Source organism: Anomaloglossus baeobatrachus, chromosome 2 (genome assembly GCF_048569485.1).
Source record: "Anomaloglossus baeobatrachus isolate aAnoBae1 chromosome 2, aAnoBae1.hap1, whole genome shotgun sequence".
NCBI lineage: Eukaryota > Metazoa > Chordata > Amphibia > Anura > Aromobatidae > Anomaloglossus > Anomaloglossus baeobatrachus.
Genome location: NC_134354.1, coordinates 425,812,621 through 425,836,165, shown reverse-complemented (window position 1 = coordinate 425,836,165; position 23,545 = coordinate 425,812,621). Strand labels below are relative to the sequence as shown.

Here is a 23,545-nt window from a genome sequence, read left to right as displayed (position 1 = left end):
GCGATCAACTCCTGTCTGCCAGCCAGCTGATCTGTGTAGACAGTGGTGAGCACAGCGATGACATCGCTGTGCGCAGCGCTAGTCTCCACACAGGTCAGCTGACAGGCAGACAGGAGGACGAGCGATGCTGCAAAAAACGGTGACCGACTCCACACTCCAGCGGCACTGCTGCAGGCACTGACAGGAGGAGATGCGATGCTGCATGGAGCGAGGAAAGATGAGTATAAACGTTTATTTTTTTTGTGTGCCACAGGATACAGGCCATATACCATGATGGATGGGGGGTATATAGCAGGATGGATGGGGGTATATAGCAGGATGGATGGGGGTATATAGCAGGATGGATGGGGGTATATACCAGGATGGATGGGGGTATATACCAGGATGGATGGGGATATATAGCAGGATGGATGAGGGTATATAGCAGGATGGATGAGGGTATATAGCAGGATGGATGAGGGTATATTGCAGGATGGATGAGGGTATATTGCAGGATGGATAGGGGTATATTGCAGGATGGATGGGGGTATATTGCAGGATGGATGGGGGTATATTGCAGGATGGATGGGGGTATATTGCAGGATGGATGGGGGTATATTGCAGGATGGATGGGGGTATATTGCAGGATAAAGGCATATACCAGGATGGCGCTATGTAGCAGGATGGGAATAAATACCAGGATGGGGAACATATATACAAGGATGGAGATCATATACAAGGCAGGAGGATCATTACCAGGATTGGGTACCTTAGTAGAGAATTTGGGGACATTACCCCCATAACAGTGTCAGCAGCAGATCCTCGACCCATAAGTGTGTCATGATGACCACATTTTTTGCTTAAAATGTTATTTCCTCCTCTAAAACCAGGGTGCGTCTTATGGTCCCGTGCGTCTTATAGTCCGAAAAATACGGTAAATTCTTAAACGATTAAATTATTATTGACAGTAACTAAAAATTCTGACATATTTCCTTTAAAACCAAATATCCTTGCTGCATGGCGGCTATTCACGGTTAGAAGATGGCAAACCTGAACTGGTTATTTTCTCAGGTATGTTTACAGGTAGCGTTTAATAACCCGATAGTGAACAAATGTGGCAGAGGTGTAGAGACAGAGCACAAGGCCAAGCATGCTTTGTCTGGATATCCTCTGCATTTCTTTAAGCACATTTTTACCATTTCTCTTGCACAAGTAGCAAGGACAGGATGAGTTTACAGTGCATTATTACAATAATCCATGACATTTTATACAGGTATGCACAGCATAACATGGGAATTGTTTTTTCTTTAGACCGTAGACTTTGGGACAGAATTCGTTCTAAACCCCCCACCCCCATAAAAAAAATAATCTGGAAACAGTGTAAGGAGTGAAATGTTCACAGGCACATGTGTAGCAAATGCTGGGAAAAAAAACTTTGTGAAGACTCCTTATATAAAGGCACCCTTACAATGCTTTTAGAAAGTCTAAAGTTGAGAAGAAAAAATTAAATTCAGTTATACTCACCAACTCTTTGGGCTACGTTGGGGACACCACGGGTGCCCTGAGTGCTTGAAGGTGGTAGATGGCGTAGAGATTGACGTGGCCCACTCTGGCGCAGTGCATTAGGCATAGGTTGAAAGCCTAATAGAAACAAATCAACAGTCAGGATGCTAACAATAAGGGAGCATCTTTAGTGTTTTCCAAATGATCTCACCTTGAGGGCGTCCTGCCTGCTGCCACCGAGGGCCAGGGCGAACTTGAGTCATATGATTAGGTGCATAGTATGTAGGTCTGTTTTGAGCCTGGAAAAGAACGACACGCATTATAAAATGATGCATGTGATGGAGCAGTTAGAGGGACTCAGCACAGGATGACTGTTCAAACCAAGTTCCTCACTGCACCCTTCCAGTGACCAAACATTTCACCCCTTCAGCCCCCGGGCATTTTGCGTTTTTCAGTTTTTTTAAATTTTTTTTCCTCTTTCTTCCGAGAGCCGTAACTTTTTTATTTTTACGTCAATCCTGCCATGTTTTTTTGAGGGAGAACTTGTAGTTTTAAATGAAACCATAAGGTTTACCATATAGTGTACTGGAAAACAGCAAAAAAAATTCCAAATGCGGAAAAATTGCAAAAAAAAGTGTGATCGCACAATAGTTTGGGATATTTTATTCACCATGTTCACTATATGGTAAAACTGATGTGTTGGTGTGATGCCTCAGGTCAGTGCGAGTTTGTAGACACCAAACATGAATATGTTTACTTGTATCTAAGGGGTTAAAAAAAAAAAATCACAAGCTTGTCCAAAAAAAGTGGAGCACGTTTTGCGCTATTTTCCAAAACCTGTAGAGCTCTCATTTTCTCAGTGATTGCTTATTTTTTGCGTCTCGAGCTGACATTTTTAACAGTATCATTTTTGTGCAGATGCGACGTTTTGATCGCCTGTTTTTGCATTTTGCGGCGACCAAAAAGAAGGGAATTTTGTTTACTTACCGTAAATTCCTTTTCTTCTAGCTCCTATTGGGAGACCCAGACAATTGGGTGTATAGCTTCTGCCTCCGGAGGCCACACAAAGTATTACACTTTAAAAAGTGTAACCCTTCCCCTCTGCCTATACACCCCCCCGTGCATCACGGGCTCCTCAGTTTTGGTGCAAAAGCAGGAAGGAGGAAACTTATAAATTGGTTTAAGGTAAATTCAATCCGAAGGATGTTCGGAGAACTGAAAACCATGAACCAAAAGAACAATTCAAAATGAACAACATGTGTACACAAAAGAACAAACAGCCCGAAGGGAACAGGGGCGGGTGCTGGGTCTCCCAATAGGAGCTAGAGGAAAAGGAATTTACGGTAAGTAAACAAAATTCCCTTCTTCTTTGTCGCTCCATTGGGAGACCCAGACAATTGGGACGTCCAAAAGCAGTCCCTGGGTGGGTAAAAGAATACCCCGATAAAAAGAGCCGTGATAGAGAGACATCCCGCAGCGGCTCAAAAGGTGGTTTCTGAAGAGCCCGTAGAACCCTGTTGCGATCCCAGGGTTCCAGCGGACGCTTGTAAGGTGGGACTATGTGGCAAACTCCCTGCAGGAACGTGCGGACCTGCGGAAGCCTGGCTAGACGCTTTTGAAAAAACACGGAAAGCGCCGATACTTGTCCCTTGAGAGAGCCGAGAGACAAACCCTTGTCCATTCCGGATTGAAGGAAGGAAAGAAACGTGGGTGAGGCAAACGGCCAGGGGGTAAACCCCTTATCAGAGCACCAGGCTAAGAAGATCCTCCAAGCCCTGTGATAGATCTTGGCTGACGTTGGTTTCCTGGCCTGTCTCATAGTGGCAATGACCTCTTGAGATAACCCTGAGGACGCTAGAAGCCAGGACTCAATGGCCACACAGTCAGGTTGAGGGCCGCAGAATTCAGATGGAAAAATGGCCCTTGAGACAGCAAGTCTGGTCTGTCTGGGAGCGCCCACGGTTGACCCACCGTGAGGTGCCACAGGTCCGGGTACCACGACCTCCTCGGCCAGTCTGGAGCGACGAGGATGGCGCGGCGGCAGTCGGACCTGATCTTGCGCAACACTATCGGCAGCATTGCCAGAGGAGGGAATACATAAGGCAGTCGAAACTGCGACCAATCCTGAACTAAGGCGTCCGCCGCCAGAGCTCTGTGATCCTGAGACCGTGCCATGAATGCCGGGACTTTGTTGTTGTGCCGAGACGCCATGAGATCGACGTCCGGCGTTCCCCAGCGGCAACAGATCTCTTGAAACACGTCCGGGTGAAGAGACCATTCCCCTGCGTCCATGCCCTGGCGACTGAGAAAATCTGCTTCCCAGTTTTCTACGCCCGGGATGTGAACCGCGGAGATGGTGGAGGCTGTGGCCTCCGCCCACAGCAGAATCCGCCGAACTTCTTGGAAGGCTTGACGACTGCGAGTGCCGCCCTGGTGGTTGATGTACACGACCACCGTGGCGTTGTCCGACTGTATGCGGATCTGCCTGCCCTCCAGCCACAGATGGAACGCCTTTAGGGCTAGATACACTGCCCTTATCTCCAGAACATTGATCTGAAGGGAGGACTCTGTCGGAGTCCAGGTTCCCTGAGCCTTGTGGTGGAGAAAAACCGCTCCCCACCCTGACAGACTCGCGTCCATCGTGACCACAGCCCAGGATGGGGGCAGGAAAGATTTTCCCTTCGACAGAGAAGTGGGAAGAAGCCACCACTGAAGAGAGGTCTTGGCTGCCAGAGAAAGAGAGACGTTCCTGTCTAAGGACGTCGACCTCTTGTCCCATTTGCGGAGAATGTCCCATTGGAGTGGACGCAGATGAAACTGCGCAAAGGGAACTGCCTCCATTGCTGCCACCATCTTCCCCAGGAAGTGCATGAGGCGCCTCAAGGGGTGTGACTGGGCCCGAAGGAGAGATTGCACCCCTTTTTGCAGCGAACGCTGTTTGTCCAGCGGTAGCTTGACTATCGCTGAGAGAGTATGAAACTCCATCCCGAGGTAAGTCAGTGATTGGGTCGGTGTCAATTTTGACTTTGGGAAATTGATGATCCACCCGAACCTCTGGAGAGTCTCCAGAGCAACGGTCAGACTGTGTTGACATGCCACCCGGGAGGGTGCCTTGACTAGAAGATCGTAAGTACGGGATCACCGAGTGGCCCTGAGAGTGTAGGACTGCCACAACGGATGCCATGACCTTGGTGAAGACCCGTGGGGCTGTCGCCAGGCCGAAAGGCAGTGCCACAAACTGAAGGTGTTCGTCCCCAATGGCGAAACGCAGGAAGCGTTGATGCTCTGGAGCGATCGGCACATGGAGATAGGCATCCCTGATGTCGATTGATGCTAGGAAGTCTCCTTGGGACATCGAAGCGATGACAGAGCGGAGGGATTCCATGCGAAACCGCCTGGTTCTCACATGTCTGTTGAGCAATTTGAGGTCCAAAACGGGACGGAATGAACCGTCCTTTTTTGGCACCACGAACAGGTTGGAGTAAAAACCGCGACCACGTTCCTGAAGGGGAACGGGGATCACAACTCCTTCTGTCTTCAGAGTGTCCACCGCCTGAAAAAGTGCAACGGTTCGCTCGGGGGGCGGAGATGTTCTGAAAAAACGAGTCGGAGGACGAGAGCTGAACTCTATCCTGTAACCGTGAGACAGAATGTCCCTCACCCATCGGTCTTGGACATGTGGCCACCAGGCGTCGCAAAAGCGGGAGAGCCTGCCACCGACCGAGGATGCGGTTTGGGGAGGACGAAAGTCATGAGGAGGCCGCCTTGGAGACGGTGCCTCCGGCGGTCTTTGGAGGACGTGACTTAGACCGCCATGCAGAAGAGTTTCTCTGGCTCTTCTGTGGCCTGTTGGACGAGGAGGATTGGGATCTGGCTGAGGGCCGAAAGGACCGAAACCTCGCTTGAATTTTTCGTTGCTGAGGTCTCTTTGGTTTGGGCTGGGGTAAGGACGAGTCCTTTCCCTTGGATTGCTTAATAATTTCATCCAATTGCTCGCCAAACAATCGGTCGCCAGAAAAAGGCAAACCGGTCAAGAACTTCTTGGAAGCAGAGTCTGCCTTCCATTCGCGTAGCCACATGGCCCTGCGGACTGCCACCGAATTGGCGGATGCTACCGCTGTACGGCTAGCCGAGTCCAGGACAGCATTCATGGCGTAGGATGAAAATACCGACGCCTGAGAAGTCAAAGACGCTACTTGCGGAGCAGAGGTACGGGTGACCGCATTAATCTCAGACAGACAAGCTGAGATAGCCTGGAGTGCCCACACTGCTGCAAAGGCTGGGGCAAAGGACGCGCCTATGGCTTCATAGATGGATTTCATTAGGAGCTCTATCTGCCTGTCCGTGGCATCCTTGAGCGATGAACCGTCAGCCACTGCTACTACGGATCTAGCCGCCAGTCTAGAGACTGGAGGATCCACCTTGGGACATTGAGCCCAACCCTTAACTACGTCAGGGGGGAAGGGGTAACGTGTGTCATTAAGGCGTTTAGTAAAGCGCTTGTCCGGGAAAGCCCTGTGTTTCTGGACAGCATCTCTGAAGTTAGAGTGATCGAAGAAGGCACTCCGAGTACGTTTGGGAAACCTAAACTGGTGCTTCTCCTGCTGTGAGGCCGACTCCTCTATAGTTGGAGTTGGGGGAGAAAGATCTAGCACCTGGTTGATGGACGCTATAAGGTCATTTACTATGGCGTCCCCTTCAGGTGTATCAAGATTGAGAGCAACGTCAGGGTCAGAGTCCTGGGCTGCGACCTCCGCCTCATCCTCTAGAGAGTCCTCAAGCTGAGACCCCGAACAGCGTGATGAAGTCAGGGAAGATTCTAAGCGAGCCCGCTTAGCCGGTCTGGGACTGCGGTCCGTGCCGGAGTCCTCCACGTAATAACTAGAGGCCACCCCAGGAGCACGCTTCGTCGCAGACCGAGAGGGGCCTGGGGGCGATCCCGCAGTGCCCGGGGCCTGTGTAAGGGCCGGTCTGGACTGCAAGACTTCTAGTATCTTAGCAGACCATTTGTCCATAGACTGAGCCATGGATTGTGAAAGTGACTCAGAGAGTTTCTCAGCTAAAACTGCAAACTCTGTCCCTGCCACCTGTACAGGGGTAGCCAGCGGTTCTACCTGGGCCGAGGGTCCCACCAGTGCCCCAGGCTCCGGCTGATCGAGTGCCACAGGGCCCGAGCATTGCTCACAGTGAGGGTAGGTGGAACCTGCAGGTAGCATAGCCGCACAAGAGGTACAGGTTGCAAAATAACCCTGTGTCTTGGCACCCTTGCTCCTTGTGAACGACATGCTGTTGTCTCCCAGGAGAATGATCACTGAGGGATATATAGCCACAAGCTAACAGTACAGCCGAACCGAGAAAATGTATACAAATATAATATATATATATACAGTTCGGCACTCTAGGGGGACCAGCACCGGGTGACCGGTGTGGCTTACCGACCGCTCAAGCGGTGTGTGGCCACCAGATTCCCTGCCTCGGGTCTCCCAGAGCTGTAGCCAGAAGTCCTCCACCGGCAGAATGTGCTTAAAACATGGCTGTCGGCGTTCACAGGGGAGGAGGGAGCTGTGGGCGTAACTACAAAAGTGCGGGAATCTGGTGCCCCAGAGTGATTAGTGAGGGGGGAGGAGGACAGCTAAGTGTGCTCCAGCCCTCACTGTCGGCGTCAGACCGACCGTCCCGCCCTTTCCCCTGACTGGCAGGCCCGGGGGCGGGAGTTTAAGGCACTAGGCCGCAAAAGCCGGGGACTAAAGTTAAAACCGCGGCCGGCAAGCAGGCGCGGTCGGCGCGGTAGTCCCGGTCTCATACCAACACCGCAGTCGCTGCAGCGTCTGAGGCCAAGGTGCTCCATGCACCGTCCCCAAGGGGACACAGAGTACCTGTAGATGCAGGGCCCTGTCCCTGATGATACTCAGTCTCCTGTCCGTCAGAATCCCAAAGGGGCTGCGGAGGGAGCCCGGTCCCAGTGCCTGGATGACCGGATAGGATCCCACTTCTCCCAGAGCCCCTAAGGGATGGGGAAGGAAAACGGCATGTGGCTCCAGCCTGTGTACCCGCAATGGGTACCTCAACCTTAACAACACCGCCGACTTAGTGGGGTGAGAAGGGAGCATGCCGGGGGCCCTGTTAGGGGCCCTCTTTTCTTCCATCCGATACCATCAGCAGCTGCTGCTGACTAAAATGGGAGCATGAGTGAATGTGTGCCTCCTTCAACACAAAGCATAAAAACTGAGGAGCCCGTGATGCACGGGGGGGTGTATAGGCAGAGGGGAGGGGTTACACTTTTTAAAGTGTAATACTTTGTGTGGCCTCCGGAGGCAGAAGCTATACACCCAATTGTCTGGGTCTCCCAATGGAGCGACAAAGAAACGTAATTTTGGCGTTTGGAATTTTTTTTGCTGCTACGTCATCTACCAATCAGATTAATTGATTTTATATTTTGATAGTATGGGCATTTCTGAACGCGGCGATACCAAATGTGTGTATATTTTTTTTAACCTTTTAATTTTCAATGGGGTGAAAGGGGGGTGATTTGAACTTTGTTTTTTTTAATTTTTTAAAACTTATTAACTATTTTACTAGTCCCCCTAGGGGGCTATAGCGATCAGCAATCTGATCGCTCTGCCATATCTCCAGATCACAGCTACCTTCCTCCCTGCTTGTTTTCCCTCTTGTTTCTGCTCTATGAAGCCAGAGATGTCCAGCGAAGAAGAGAGGACAGCAGAGATAGTGGGCAAACAAGCAAGTGGGAAGGGGTGTTTAAATATTTGACCTCGCCATGATGCACCGGGCGGTTTGGTTTGAACAGTCATTCCGTGCTGATGGAGTCCCTTCTAAAATGGAATCTGCACTACACCCACCTGTGGAACAGCAGAAACAAAGTAACCTCCAGGAGCAGGCTGGAATTGGTTGATGAGAGTGTTGGCAGGAAGAGCCCTCATTCCTGCGATACGCTGCATATACTGATTGGTAAGATGAGCTTTCCGTTCTTCCTTTCTTTGAGCCAATGCCACATAGAGCGGTTTAGACCCTACAATTCTTCCATTCATCTCAGTGACTGCTTTAGTGGCTTCTTCTGGGGACGAAAAGCAAACAAATCCAAATCCTTTGCTACGACCATCCTCCAGCATTACCTGGAAGAGACATTATGCATTATAAGTGAAATGCTTTACGTTTACCACAACATTACAAACAAATGTTTGCATGTAGAAGAGGCGTAGAGACAGAGCGCAATGTGATCTATGCTCCGTCTGGATTTCCTCTGCATTTATCTAGCACTGCATTACCTCTCGCTGTACAATATAGCAGGGACAGGATGAGATTACAGTGCAATAAAGGGACGGCGAGTAATGACATTTTAAATTTATACTTTTCGGCAAACATTAGGTTGTGATGTAGTCATTATCACCTGAGCTGTCCAAAAATATTGGATTGTGGTTGTAACTGCTGTAGATAAATGTAGATCTCACACCACTATACCTGTACAGCGCTGGTGTGGACCCAGCTCAGCAGCTATACTAACCCTATAAGCAGCAGCTGTACATTTTTACCATCACTGCACAAATAACCCTAAGGGCGGCTTTGCACATTGCAACATCGCACGTGCGATGTCGGTGGGGTCAAATCGAAAGTGACGCACATCCGGCGTCACTTTCGACATCATTGGGTGTAAATCCTAGATGATACGATTAACGATTGCAAAAGCGTCGTTATCGTATCATCGGTGCAGGCTCCGACTTTTTCATAATGCCAGTGCCGCGACAGGTACGATGCTGTTCCTCGTTCCTGCGGCAGCACACATCGCTGTGTGTGACGCCGCAGGAGCGAGGAACATCTCCTTACCTGCCGCCGGTGGCTATACGGAAGGAAGGAGGTGGGCGGGATGTTTACATCCTGCTCATCTCCGCCCCTCCGCCACTATTGGCCGCCTGCCATGTGACGCCGTGTGATGCCGCACGGCCCGCCCCCTTAGGAAGGAGGCGGGTCGCCGGCCAGAGCGACGGTCGCAGGGCAGGTGAGTGCATGTGAAGCTGGCGTAGCGATAATTTTCGCTACGCCAGCTATCACAAGATATTGTACCTGCGACGGGGGCGGGGACTATCGCGTGCGACATCGCAGCATCGGCTTGCGATGTCGCAACGTGCAAAGCCCGCCTAAGGCTATTTGCCCACGGGACTCTAACCGCGGAATTTGCAGCGGAAAACCTGCGCATTTATCTGGATTTTTGGAAGTACAGACACTCCCCATGTTATCCCATGGGACATGGGGAGTGCTGTGTCCATGCTGTAGTATGTGCGGCTGCGGAATATGCTGCGGATGTCCCGCAGCCGCACATAACTGCATGTCAATTATTCCTGCGGAAATCCCGGCCCTCCACTATGGAGATAGAGGCGGGACTTCCGTAGGTAAGTTGCACGAATGTCCGCAGGTTTACCGCAGATATTTCGCTGGAATCCCGCAGCTATGGTTTGCTGCGGATTCCGGGGATCAGCTGCAGGAAACCTGCGGCCGTACCTACGGCTACATCCGCGGGTACAGAGTCCCATGGGCACATAGCCTAAGGCTGCGTGCCCACGATCAGGATCCACATCGTTTTGGATGCAGTGTGTGTTCACGGTGTGCAAAATGCTACGTTGTACAGTACAAGTACAGTGGATGGGATTTCTAGAAATCCCATGCCTATTGTGCTTGTTTTTCCTGCAGCGTAAACTGACCTATCATCCCATAGGGCAGAAGATTGTATGAGAGATATATGGGACGAAAGGTGAAGTAGGTGTCTTGGATGTATGGGGAGGCAATCAAGCCTCAGATACACCAATGAGCACCAATGGACTATTACGTTAATATCACCAGATATGGTGGATCTCTAGAAATGGATTCATCTTTTGGATCTTTTAACTGAGAAAACAAGATATTAATTTGCCTGTGACCTTGAGTGTGGTGATCTATGTCTTATATATTTTGTTTTCAACTTGTATTTAAATTATGTATTAACATTTACATTGTATGTTATCTGATGTTTTTATACGGAGGGAATCTATGGAAATGTTTATGTATGCATATTTTGTACTACTATTTTGGAATATACAGTGGAACCTTGGTTTATGAGAACAATCCGTTCTGGGACTGTGCTTGTTAATCAAGTTACTCGTTCAGCAAAGCAAGATTTCGCATAGGAAATCATTGCAATGCTGACAATTCGTTCCACAACTTGTTAAATGTCCCATCCTGGTGCCCTATTCTATCATTCCACACACGCGCAAACACACACAAACACATACAAACACACAAGCACACACGCAAACGCACATATTATATGCTCACCTTACCTTCCGTTTCATCGCCGGTCTCCTGGGACTTGCTGTTCTCCGGTGCGGGCAGTTTATCGGGTAACCATAACGACGAGGACGGAACTTCCTGCCAGAGCGCTGACGTCAAAGGCAGAGCCGCTTGCCTCTGATTGGCCAGCGCGCTGCCTTTGAGTAGCGGTGACAGGAACAAGGAAGTCCCTGCTTCGTCGCTATGGATGCCTGTGCCTAGAGTGGAGTGGAGTGGTGCGGCGCACTACAGGACCCAGGAGACCGGTGATGAAACGGAAGGTACACATATTATATGCTCACCTTACCTTCCGTTCCACCGCCGGCCTCATGGTACTTTTAGTTTGCCGCGATATACCCGGGAACTACAAGAACCATGAGGCCGGCGGTGGAACGGAAGGTAAGGTGAGCATAATACTGTATGTGCGTGTGTGCGTGTTTGTGCGTACATGTGTGTGTTTGTGTGGACTGCAAGTGCGGGTTAGAGCGCGGTGGATAGACGAAACCAGAAGTGTCTGAGGTGAGGATTTCGCTCGTACAGCAAAGCTTTCTCGTAAAGCGGGTTAGGCTACTTTCACACATCCGGTTTTTGCTCTGCGGCACAATACGGCGCTCAGCAGAAAAACCGCAACAGTTTTTTTTGCCGCCGGTTGCGGTATTTTTTGCATAGACTTACATTAGTGCCGCATTGTGCCGCATGGGCTTGTGTTCGGTCCGTTTTTTGCCGCGTGCGGCAGATTTAACCGATGCCGCAGCTGGATGGAACGTTGCCTGCAACGTTTTTTGCTCCGGCAAAAAAAAACGCATCCGGCCGCTGCGGCGCATTTTTCAATGCATGCCTATGGACACCGAATGCGGCGCGATGCGGGAAAAAAATGCATGCGGCCGCCGCATGCGGTTTCTTCCACTGCGCATGCTCAGTAGCATGCCGCAACCAGAAAAAAAACGGACGGGCCGCATGTAAAAACGTATGCACAGGATGCGGTGTTTTCGCCGCATCCGTTGCATAGGTTTCACAGCCGGATTGAGCCGCACTGCTCAAACCGGATGTGTGAAAGTAGCCTTACAAATTTACAGAAAGCTTTGCTTGTTAAGCGAAATTCTCGTTAAGTGGGTTACTCGTTAAGCGAGGTACCACTGTACTGTTAGACAACATGTGCAATAGTTGGTACTTTAGTAGCCTCTTATCCTTAGAGTAGAGCTTGTTAGGACTTATACAGGGACAGCCACAGTGGAGCGGGGGTACCAATAACACTAGGGTTTTTCCACCACTATTAGGCAGAATAATACAGGGCAATTATAGGGATAACCAGAGCCAATCCTAGTACTAACCATGTCTAGTTTTGCCTTCTCTAGTGGTGTATTCGCTATCGGAATTTGTGTTTGGGGTGGATGTGTATCTTATGTAAATAAATTAAAGAATAGTCTGTGCTTTGTGTTCGATGTTTCACGAATGACAAAGAGCACCCGCAATACTTGGCCAAACACTGCGAGTACCCGAGCACCTCCATGCTCAACAGAGTACCGAGCAGTGGAGAGCACACTCCCCCATTATCATTCATCACTAAAAAGACCTACATGAGTATTCTCAAAGCCCCATCAAGATGCCCATTAAGTGACCCAGCATTAACATCAGGGTTCCTGCTGCTACTTTATGCTGATCTCACATTGTCACGTTTTTGCTGTACTGTCTGTCAATCATTAATTGTTCAATGTAAAAGTAACTTAGCACCACTTGGAACATGGTTTATATATACACATATACAATATATATATACTATACATACAGTCATATGAAAAAGTTTGGGCACCCCTATTAATGTTAACCTTTTTTCTTTATAACAATTTGGGTTTTTGCAACAGCTATTTCAGTTTCATATATCTAATAACTGATGGACTGAGTAATATTTCTGGATTGAAATGAGGTTTATTGTACTAACAGAAAATGTGCAATCCGCATATAAACAAAATTTGACCGATGCATAAGTATGGGCACCTCAACAGAAAAGTGACATTAATATTTTGTAGATCCTCCTTTTGCAAAAATAACAGCCTCTAGTCGCTTCCTGTAGCTTTTAATGAGTTCCTGGATCCTGGATTAAGGTATATTTGACCATTCCTGTTTACAAAACAATTCCAGTTCAGTTAAGTTTGATGGTCGCCGAGCATGGACAGCACGCTTCAAATCATCCCACAGATTTTCAATGATATTCAGGTCTGGGGACTGAGATGGCCAGTCCAGAACATTGTAATTGTTCCTCTGCATGAATGCCTGAGTAGATTTGGAGCAGTGTTTTGGATCATTGTCTTGCTAAAATATCCATCCCCTGCATAACTTCAACTTCGTCTCTGATTCTTGAAGATTATTGTCAAGAATCTGCTGGTACTGAGTTGAATCCATGCGACCCTCAACTTTAACAAGATTCCCGATGCCGGCATTGGCCACACAGCCCCAAAGCATGATGGAACCTCCACCAAATTTTACTGTGGGTAGCAAGTGCTTTTCTTGGAATGCCGTGTTTTTTTGCCTCCATGCATAACGCCTTTTTGTATGACCAAACAACTCAATCTTAGTTTCATCAGTCCACAGGACCTTCTTCCAAAATGTTACTGGCTTGTCCAAATGTGCTTTTGCATACCTCAGGCGACTGTTTGTGGCGTGCTTGCAGAAACGGCTTCTTTAGCATCACTCTCCCATACAGCTTCTCCTTGTGCAACGTGCGCTGTATTGTTGACTGATGCACATTGACACCATCTGCAGCAAGATGATGCTGCAGGTTTTTGGAGGTGGTCTGTGGATTGTCCTTGACTGTTCTCACCATTCTTCTTCTCTGCCTTTCTGATATTTTTCTTGGCCTGCCACTTCTGGGCTTAACAAGAACTGTACCTGTGTTCTTCAATTTCCTTACTATGTTCCTCACAGTGGAAACTGACAGTTTAAATCTCTGAGACAACTTTTTGTATCCTTCCCCTGAACAACTATGTTGAATAATCTTTGTTTTCAGATCATTTGAGAGTTGTTTTGAGGAGCCCATGATGCCACTCTTCATAGGAGATTCAAATAGGAGAACAACTTGCAAGTGGCCACCTTAAATACCTTTTCTCATGATTGGATACACCTGCCTATGAAGTTCAATGCTCAATGAGGTTACAAAACCAATTTAGTGCTTTAGTAAGTCAGTAAAAAGTAGTTAGGAGTGTTCAAAACAAGAAATTGATAAGGGTGCCCATACTTTTGCACCGGTCAAATTTTGTTTAAATGCAGATTGCACATTTTCTGTTAGTACAATAAACCTCATTTCAATCCAGAAATATTACTCAGTCCATCAGTTATTAGATATATGAAACTGAAATAGCTGTTGCAAAAACCCAAATTGTTATAAAGAAAAAAGGTTAACATTAATAGGGGTGCCCAAACTTTTTCATATGACTGTATATATACACATATACATACACATATACATACATACATAAAATAAGTAAGCACTCCCACCCACCTTGGCACTTGTGATTGATCCAAATGGGGAAAACTCTTTCCTCAGCTTTTCATCATCAATGGTGTCATCCAAATTTTTAATATACAAATTTACTCCCTGTAAACAAATACGAAATATATCAGGTATAGTTCTCGCTCAGCAAAAACCCTTTAAAAGTGTTTGTCTTTCAACTTCAACCTGGTTATATACAGGAATACCAAGATGACAAGTCCACCTTTGAGGAAACACCTCCCCCTGCCCTTTCCAAAAATGGAAGGCACCAAAAAACACAAAACAAAAAAACAAAAAAAAACAGAGCACTCCTCATCTCTCCCAACCAATAAGTCTCTAGTTACACAGCAACCTTGGCCGCAATACAGGTTTTGCAGCCTTATAGCCATGTGCCCTTGCTACACTGCAGCGTAATGCAGGTGAATGGGGGTTACATTGTGTTTGTACCTCTAGGGTTCCACAAAGATCCCATTCACCTGCATTGTGCGGTGATGGCACATAGCGCCCTTTGGGCACAGAACCAGTTTTCCGACCAAAGTCGCCATATAGCACCAGCCTACCCAATGGTTGCCATAATATTCTACACTCAAAAAGAAAAAACTTCTGGCACTCATATGAGGAAAGAAGGGAATTTTGTTTACTTACCGTAAATTCCTTTTCTTCTAGCTCCAATTGGGAGACCCAGACCATTGGGTGTATAGGCTATGCCTCCGGAGGCCGCACAAAGTATTACACTAAAAGTGTAAAGCCCCTCCCCTTCTGCCTATACACCCCCCGTGCTCCCACGGGCTCCTCAGTTTTGGTGCAAAAGCAAGAAGGAGGAAAAAGAATTATAAACTGGTTTAAAGTAACTTCAATCCGAAGGAATATCGGAGAACTGAAACCATTCAACATGAACAACATGTGTACACAAAAAAAACAGGGGCGGGTGCTGGGTCTCCCAATTGGAGCTAGAAGAAAAGGAATTTACGGTAAGTAAACAAAATTCCCTTCTTCTTTGTCGCTCCATTGGGAGACCCAGACCATTGGGACGTCCAAAAGCAGTCCCTGGGTGGGTAAAATAATACCTCGTAATAGAGCCGTAAACGGCCCATTCCTACAGGTGGGCAACCGCCGCCTGAAGGACTCGTCTACCTAGGCTGGCATCCGCCGAAGCATAGGTATGCACCTGATAGTGTTTCGTGAAAGTGTGCAGGCTCGACCAGGTAGCCGCCTGACACACCTGCTGAGCCGTAGCCTGGTGCCTCAAAGCCCAGGACGCACCCACGGCTCTGGTAGAATGGGCCTTCAGCCCTGAGGGAACCGGAAGCCCAGCAGAACGGTAAGCTTCGAGAATTGGTTCCTTGATCCACCGAGCCAGGGTTGATTTGGAAGCCTGTGACCCTTTACGCTGGCCAGCGACAAGGACAAAGAGTGCATCCGAGCGGCGCAATGGCGCCGTACGAGAAATGTAGAGTCTGAGTGCTCTCACCAGATCTAACAAGTGCAAATCCTTTTCACATTGGTGAACTGGATGAGGACAAAAAGAAGGTAAGGAGATATCCTGATTGAGATGAAAGGGGGATACCACCTTAGGGAGAAATTCCGGAACCGGACGTAGAACCACCTTGTCCTGGTGAAACACCAGGAAAGGGGCTTTGCATGACAACGCTGCTAGCTCAGACACTCTCCGAAGAGAAGTGACTGCTACTAGAAAAACCACTTTCTGCGAAAGGCGTGAGAGAGAAATATCTCTCATTGGCTCGAATGGTGGTTTCTGAAGAACCATCAGCACCCTGTTCAGATCCCAGGGTTCTAAAGGCCGTTTGTAAGGAGGAACGATGTGACAAACCCCCTGCAGGAACGTGCGTACCTGTTGAAGCCTTGCAAGGCGCTTCTGGAAAAACACAGAGAGCGCTGAGACTTGTCCCTTAAGGGAGCCGAGCGACAAACCCTTTCCCAGTCCAGATTGAAGGAAGGACAGAAAAGTGGGCAAGGCAAAAGGCCAGGGAGAAAAACCCTGAGCAGAGCACCACGACAGGAAAATTTTCCACGTCCTGTGGTAGATCTTGGCGGACGTTGGTTTCCTAGCCTGTCTCATAGTGGCAATGACGTCTTGAGATAACCCTGAAGACGCTAGGATCCAGGACTCAATGGCCACACAGTCAGGTTGAGGGCCGCAGAATTCAGATGGAAAAACGGCCCTTGAGACAGCAAGTCTGGTCGGTCTGGCAGTGCCCACGGTTGGCCGACCGTGAGATGCCACAGATCCGGGTACCACGACCTCCTCGGCCAGTCTGGAGCGACGAGGATGACGCGGCGGCAGTCGGCCCTGATCTTGCGTAACACTCTGGGCAACAGTGCCAGCGGAGGAAACACATAAGGGAGCTGAAACTGCGACCAATCCTGAACTAAGGCGTCTGCCGCCAGAGCTCTGGGATCTTGAGACCGTGCCATGAACATCGGTACCTTGTTGTTGTGCCGGGACGCCATGAGGTCGACGTCCGGCACCCCCCAGCGGCAACAGATCTCCTGAAACACGTCCGGGTGAAGGGACCATTCCCCTGCGTCCATGCCCTGGCGACTGAGATAATCTGCTTCCCAGTTTTCCACGCCTGGGATGTTAACTGCAGAGATGGTGGAGGCCGTGGCTTCCACCCACAGCAAAATCCGCCGGACTTCCTGGAAGGCTTGCCGACTGCGTGTGCCGCCTTGGTGGTTGATGTATGCCACCGCTGTGGAATTGTCCGACTGAATTCGGATCTGCTTGCCTTCCAGCCACTGCTGGAACGCTTTCAGGGCAAGGTACACTGCCCGTATTTCCAGAACATTGATCTGAAGCGATGACTCTTGCTGGGTCCACGTACCCTGAGCCCTGTGGTGGAGAAAAACCGCTCCCCACCCTGACAGACTCGCGTCCGTCGTGACCACCTCCCAGGATGGGGGTAGGAAGGATTTCCCCTTCAATAATGAAGTGGGAAGAAGCCACCACCGAAGGGAAGCTTTGGTCGCCTGAGAGAGGGAGACGGTCCTGTCGAGGGACGTCGGCTTCCTGTCCCATTTGCGTAGGATGTCCCATTGAAGGGGACGCAGGTGAAACTGCGCGAAAGGGACTGCCTCCATTGCTGCCACCATCTTCCCCAGGAAGTGCATGAGGCGCCTCAAGGGGTGTGACTGGCCTTGAAGGAGAGATTGTACCCCTTTCTGTAGTGACTGCTGCTTGATCAGCGGAAGCTTCACTATCGCTGAGAGGGTATGAAACTCCATGCCAAGATATGTCAGCGATTGGGCCGGTGTCAGATTTGACTTCGGAAAATTGATGATCCACCCGAAACTCTGGAGAGTCTCCAGGGTAGCGTCGAGGCTGCGTTGGCATGCCTCTTGAGAGGGTGCCTTGATCAGCAGATCGTCCAAGTACGGGATCACCGAGTGACCCTGAGAGTGTAGGACCGCTACTACAGTAGCCATAACCTTGGTAAAAACCCGTGGGGCTGTTGCCAGACCGAACGGCAGTGCCACGAACTGCAGGTGTTCGTTTCCTATGGCGAAGCGCAGGAAGCGCTGGTGCTCCGGAGCAATCGGTACGTGGAGATAAGCATCTTTGATATCGATCGATGCAAGGAAATCTCCTTGGGACATTGAGGCGATGACGGAGCGGAGGGATTCCATCCGGAACCGCCTGGTTTTTACGTGTTTGTTGAGCAGTTTCAGGTCCAGGACAGGGCGGAAAGACCAGTCCTTCTTTGGGACCACAAACAAGTTGGAGTAAAAACCGTGGCCCTGTTGCTGAAGAGGAACAGGGATCACCACTCCTTCTGCCTTCAGAGTGCGCAGCGCCTGCAGAAGAGCCTCTGCTCGCTCGGGAGGCGGGGATGACCTGAAGAATCGAGTCGGGGGACGAGAGGTGAACTCTATCTTGTAACCGTGAGACAGAATGTCTCTCACCCAGCGGTCTTTTATTCGTGGCAGCCAGGTGTCGCAAAAGCGGGAGAGCCTGCCACCGACCGAGGATGCGGAATGAGGAGGTCGAAAGTCATGAGGAAGCCGCTTTGTTAGCTGCCCCTCCGGTGGTCTTTTTAGGACGTGACTTAGACCGCCATGCATCAGAGTACCTTTGCTCTTTCTGAGGCCTTTTGGACGAGGAGAATTGGGACCTGCCCGCGCCCCGAAAGGACCGAAACCTCGACTGCCCTCTCCTCTGTTGGGGTATGTTCGGTTTGGGCTGGGGTAAGGATGTATCCTTTCCCTTGGATTGTTTGATGATTTCATCCAAACGCTCGCCAAACAATCTGTCGCCAGAAATTGGCAAACTGGTTAAGCGCTTTTTGGAAGCAGAATCTGCCTTCCATTCCCGTAGCCACAAGGCCCTGCGGAGTACCACCGAATTGGCGGCTGCCACCGCCGTACGGCTCGCAGAGTCCAAAACAGCATTAATAGCGTAAGACGCAAATGCCGAGGTCTGAATGGTAATGGACGCCACTTGTGGCGCGGACGTGCATGTGGCTGCTTCAATTTGCGCTTGACCTGCTGAGATAGCTTGTAGCGCCCATACGGCTGCGAATGCTGGGGCAAAAGAAGCGCCGATCGCTTCATAGATGGATTTCAACCAGAGCTCCATCTGCCTGTCAGTGGCATCTTTGAGTGAAGCCCCATCTTCCACTGCAAGTATGGATCTAGCCGCCAGTCTGGAGATTGGAGGATCCACTTTGGGACACTGAGTCCAACCTTTAACCACGTCAGGTGGAAAGGGATAACGTGTATCCTTAAGGCGCTTAGAAAAACGCTTATCTGGACAATCATGGTGATTCTGGACTGCCTCTCTGAAATCAGAGTGGTCCAGAAACATACTCGGTGTACGCTTGGGGAACCTGAACCGGAATTTCTCCTGCTGAGAAGCCGACTCTTCTGCCGGAGGAGCTGAGGGAGAAATATCCAGCATTTGATTGATGGATGCAATAAGATCGTTCACTATGGCGTCCCCGTCTGGAGTATTAAGATTGAGAGCGCCCTCAGGATCAGAATCCTGATCAACTGTCTCCGCTTCATCAACCCGAGATTCCCCTCGCTGAGACCCTGAACAATATGATGATGTCGAGGGAAAATCTAAGCGAGCTCGCTTAGTCGGTCTGGGGCTGGGGTCTGTGTCAGAACCCTCAGCCTGGGATCTATGAGATACCCCGGGAGGACATTGTTGGTCCAACTGAGGGGGGCCAGGGAAAAAAGATTCAACAGAGTCCCTGTGCTGAGATACCGGCCTGGACTGCAAGGCTTCTAGTATCTTAGCCATAGTCTCAGAGAGTTTTGCAAACTCTGTCCCCGTCACCTGGACATTGTCAGCAGGTGGCTCCCCCTGGGCCCCTCTTAGCAGAGGCTCTGGCTGAGTAAGTGTCACAGGGCCCGAGCACTGTATACAATGAGGGTCAGTGGAACCTGCCGGTAGCGGGGTCGTACATGCGGCGCAGGCAGCATAATAAGCCTGTGTTTTGGCACCCCTGCCTTTTGTGGGCGCCATGCTATTATCTTCCCTGAGCAACACAATAGGGTATATAGCCAGAAATCAACTGTGCACCATACAGTGTAAAGTATATACCATAAATATATACAGTATAGTTACACTACTGCACAATGGGGCTAGCACCACAGGTGCTGCTTACCACCCGCTTCAAGCGGTTGTGAGGCCACCCAAGTCCCTGCCTGGGTCTCCCAGACTTTGTCCCCCTCTGCTGCGTCCGAGGAGCTGACAGGAATGGCTGCCGGCGTCCTGAGGAGAGGAGGGAGTCGTGGGCGTGGCCGAGAAAGTGCGGGAACTGGAGCCGCACTGTGCACAGTGAGAGGGGTGGAGTATGCAAAGCATGCTCCAGCCCTCAGTGCTGCTCGTTCTGTGCAGCTTCCCGCCCTTCCCCTGCCTGTCAGGGCTGAGGGCGGGAGGAAAAGGAAACTAGGCCGCAAAAAGCCGGGGACTCGAGTAATAAGCGCGGCCGCCGTATAAGCGCGGCCAGCGCGGAAGTCCCCGGCGCACTACAAGTCCCAGCCGCGCCGCAGTGTTTCCGTGGCAGCGGCGGTCAGCGCGGCAGTCCCTATACATAAAACACACTCAGCAACGCTGAGTGTGTAATGGCACATTTTAACCCGGTCAGCTCCGCGGTCGGTGCACTAGCACACCCAGCAAAGCTGAAGTGTTGCTGTGCGCGGTCCCCACAGGGATACAGAGTACCTCTAAGTAGCAGGGCCATGTCCCTGAACGGTACCCGGCTCCTATCCAGCAGGCTCCACAGGAGTTGTGGATGAAGCACGGTCTCAGTGCCTGGAGACCGATAGGATCCCACTTCACCCAGAGCCCTGAGGGGGATGGGGAAGGAAAACAGCATGTGGGCTCCAGCCTCCGTACCCGCAATGGATACCTCAACCTTAACAACACCGCCGACAAGAGTGGGGTGAGAAGGGAGCATGCTGGGGGCCCTATATGGGCCCACTTTTCTTCCATCCGACATAGTCAGCAGCTGCTGCTGACCAATCTGTGGAGCTGTGCGTGCATGTCTGCCTCCTTCGCACAAAGCAAAAAACTGAGGAGCCCGTGGGAGCACGGGGGGTGTATAGGCAGAAGGGGAGGGGCTTTACACTTTTAGTGTAATACTTTGTGCGGCCTCCGGAGGCATAGCCTATACACCCAATGGTCTGGGTCTCCCAATGGAGCGACAAAGAAAGAAGGGAATTTTGTTTACTTACCGTAAATTCCTTTTCTTCTAGCTCTAATTGGGAGACCCAGACAATTGGGTGTATAGGCTATGCCTCCGGAGGTCGCACAAAGTATTACACTCAAAAGTGTTAAGCCCCTCCCCTTCTGCCTATACACCCCCCGTGCTCCCACGGGCTCCTCAGTTTTGGTGCAAAAGCAAGAAGGAGGAAAAAGAATTATAAACTGGTTTAAAGTAACTTCAATCCGAAGGAATATCGGAGAACTGAAACCATTCAACATGAACTACATGTGTACACAAAAAAACAGGGGCGGGTGCTGGGTCTCCCAATTAGAGCTAGAAGAAAAGGAATTTACGGTAAGTAAACAAAATTCCCTTCTTTGTCGCTCTATTGGGAGACCCAGACAATTGGGACGTCCAAAAGCAGTCCCTGGGTGGGTAAAAATAATACCTCGTAAGAGAGCCGTAAAACGGCCCTTTCCTACAGGTGGGCAACCGCCGCCTGAAGGACTCGTCTACCTAGGCTGGCATCCGCCGAAGCATAGGTATGCACTTGATAGTGCTTCGTGAAAGTGTGCAGGCTCGACCAGGTAGCCGCCTGACACACCTGCTGAGCCGTAGCCTGGTGCCTCAAAGCCCAGGACGTGCCCACGGCTCTGGTAGAATGGGCCTTCAGCCCTGAGGGAACCGGAAGCCCAGCCGAACGGTAAGCTTCGATAATTGGCTCCTTGATCCACCGAGCCAGGGTTGATTTGGAAGCCTGTGACCCTTTACGCTGGCCAGCGACAAGGACAAAGAGTGCATCCGAGCGGCGCAGGGGCGCCGTACGAGAAATGTAGAGTCTGAGTGCTCTCACCAAATCTAACAAGTGCAAATCCTTTTCACATTGGTGAACTGGATGAGGATAAAAAGAAGGTAAGGAAATATCCTGATTGAGATGAAAGGGGGATACCACCTTAGGGAGAAATTCCGGAACCGGACGTAGAACCACTTTGTCCTGGTGAAACACCAGGAAAGGGGCTTTGCACGACAACGCTGCTAGCTCAGACACTCTCCGAAGAGAAGTGACTGCTACTAGAAAAACCACTTTCTGCGAAAGTCGTGAGAGGGAAATATCTCTCATTGGCTCGAATGGTGGTTTTTGAAGAACCATCAGCACCCTGTTTAGATCCCAGGGTTCTAACGGCCGTTTGTAAGGTGGAACTATGTGACAAACCCCCTGCAGGAACGTGCGTACCTGTGGAAGTCTGGCTAGGCGCTTCTGGAAAAACACAGAGAGCGCTGAGACTTGTCCCTTAAGGGAGCCGAGCGACAAACCCTTTTCCAGTCCAGATTGAAGGAAGGACAGAAAAGTAGGTAATGCAAATGGCCAGGGAGAAAAACCCTGAGCAGAGCACCACGACAGAAAAATTTTCCACGTCCTGTGATAGATCTTGGCGGACGTTGGTTTCCTAGCCTGTCTCATAGGGGCAATGACGTCTTGAGATAACCCTGAAGACGCTAGGATCCAGGACTCAATGGCCACACAGTCAGGTTGAGGGCCGCAGAATTCAGATGGAAAAACGGCCCTTGAGATAGCAAGTCTGGTCGGTCTGGTAGTGCCCACGGTTGGCCGACCGTGAGATGCCACAGATCCGGGTACCACGACCGCCTCGGCCAGTCTGGAGCGACGAGGATGACGCGGCGGCAGTCGGCCCTGATCTTGCGTAACACTCTGGGCAACAGTGCCAGTGGAGGAAACACATAAGGGAGCTGAAACTGCGACCAATCCTGAACTAAGGCGTCTGCCGCCAGAGCTCTGGGATCTTGAGCCCGTGCCATGAACGTCGGTACCTTGTTGTTGTGCCGGGACGCCATGAGGTCGACGTCCGGCACCCCCCAGCGGCAACAGATCTCTTGAAACACGTCCGGGTGAAGGGACCATTCCCCTGCGTCCATGCCCTGGCGACTGAGATAATCTGCTTCCCAGTTTTCCACACCTGGGATGTGAACTGCGGATATGGTGGAGGCCGTGGCTTCCACCCACAGCAAAATCCGCCGGACTTCCTGGAAGGCTTGTCGGCTGCGTGTGCCGCCTTGGTGGTTGATGTATGCCACCGCTGTGGAATTGTCCGACTGAATTCGGATCTGCTTGCCCTCCAGCCACTGCTGGAACGCTTTCAGGGCAAGATACACTGCCCGTATTTCCGGAACATTGATCTGAAGCGAGGACTCTTGCTGGGTCCACGTACCCTGAGCCCTGTGGTGGAGAAAAACCGCTCCCCACCCTGACAGGCTCGCGTCCGTCGTGACTACTTCCCAGGATGGGGGTAGGAAGGATTTCCCCTTCGATAATGAAGTGGGAAGAAGCCACCACCGAAGGGAAGCTTTGGTCGCCTGAGAGAGGGAGACGGTCCTGTCGAGGGACGTCGGTTTCCTGTCCCATTTGCGTAGGATGTCCCATTGAAGGGGACGCAGGTGAAACTGCGCGAAAGGGACTGCCTCCATTGCTGCCACCATCTTCCCCAGGAAGTGCATGAGGCGCCTCAAGGGGTGTGACTGGCCTTGAAGGAGAGATTGTACCCCTTTCTGTAGTGACTGCTGCTTG

At 50.4% G+C, this 23,545-nt stretch overlaps 1 protein-coding gene and 2 non-coding genes across 3 annotated transcripts in view; all 3 read right to left on the bottom strand.

Annotated features, from left to right (window-relative positions):
• PABPC4 (poly(A) binding protein cytoplasmic 4) overlaps positions 1–23,545 on the bottom strand; it is an 87,205-nt gene that overhangs the window by 18,279 nt on the left and 45,381 nt on the right. The window contains exons 7-10 of the mRNA XM_075336219.1: positions 14,294–14,389; positions 8,340–8,612; positions 1,694–1,781; positions 1,504–1,620 (exon numbers count right to left, since the gene is read on the bottom strand). Coding sequence (XP_075192334.1) covers positions 1,504–1,620; positions 1,694–1,781; positions 8,340–8,612; positions 14,294–14,389 — 574 coding nt within the window. The remainder of the gene's footprint in view (positions 1–1,503; positions 1,621–1,693; positions 1,782–8,339; positions 8,613–14,293; positions 14,390–23,545) is intronic.
• Positions 1,090–1,220, bottom strand: LOC142292832 (small nucleolar RNA SNORA55). Its single transcript, XR_012750851.1, has one exon. It is a non-coding gene; the product is annotated as a small nucleolar RNA SNORA55 (small nucleolar RNA).
• LOC142292831 (small nucleolar RNA SNORA55) lies at positions 8,681–8,809 on the bottom strand. Its single transcript, XR_012750850.1, has one exon. It is a non-coding gene; the product is annotated as a small nucleolar RNA SNORA55 (small nucleolar RNA).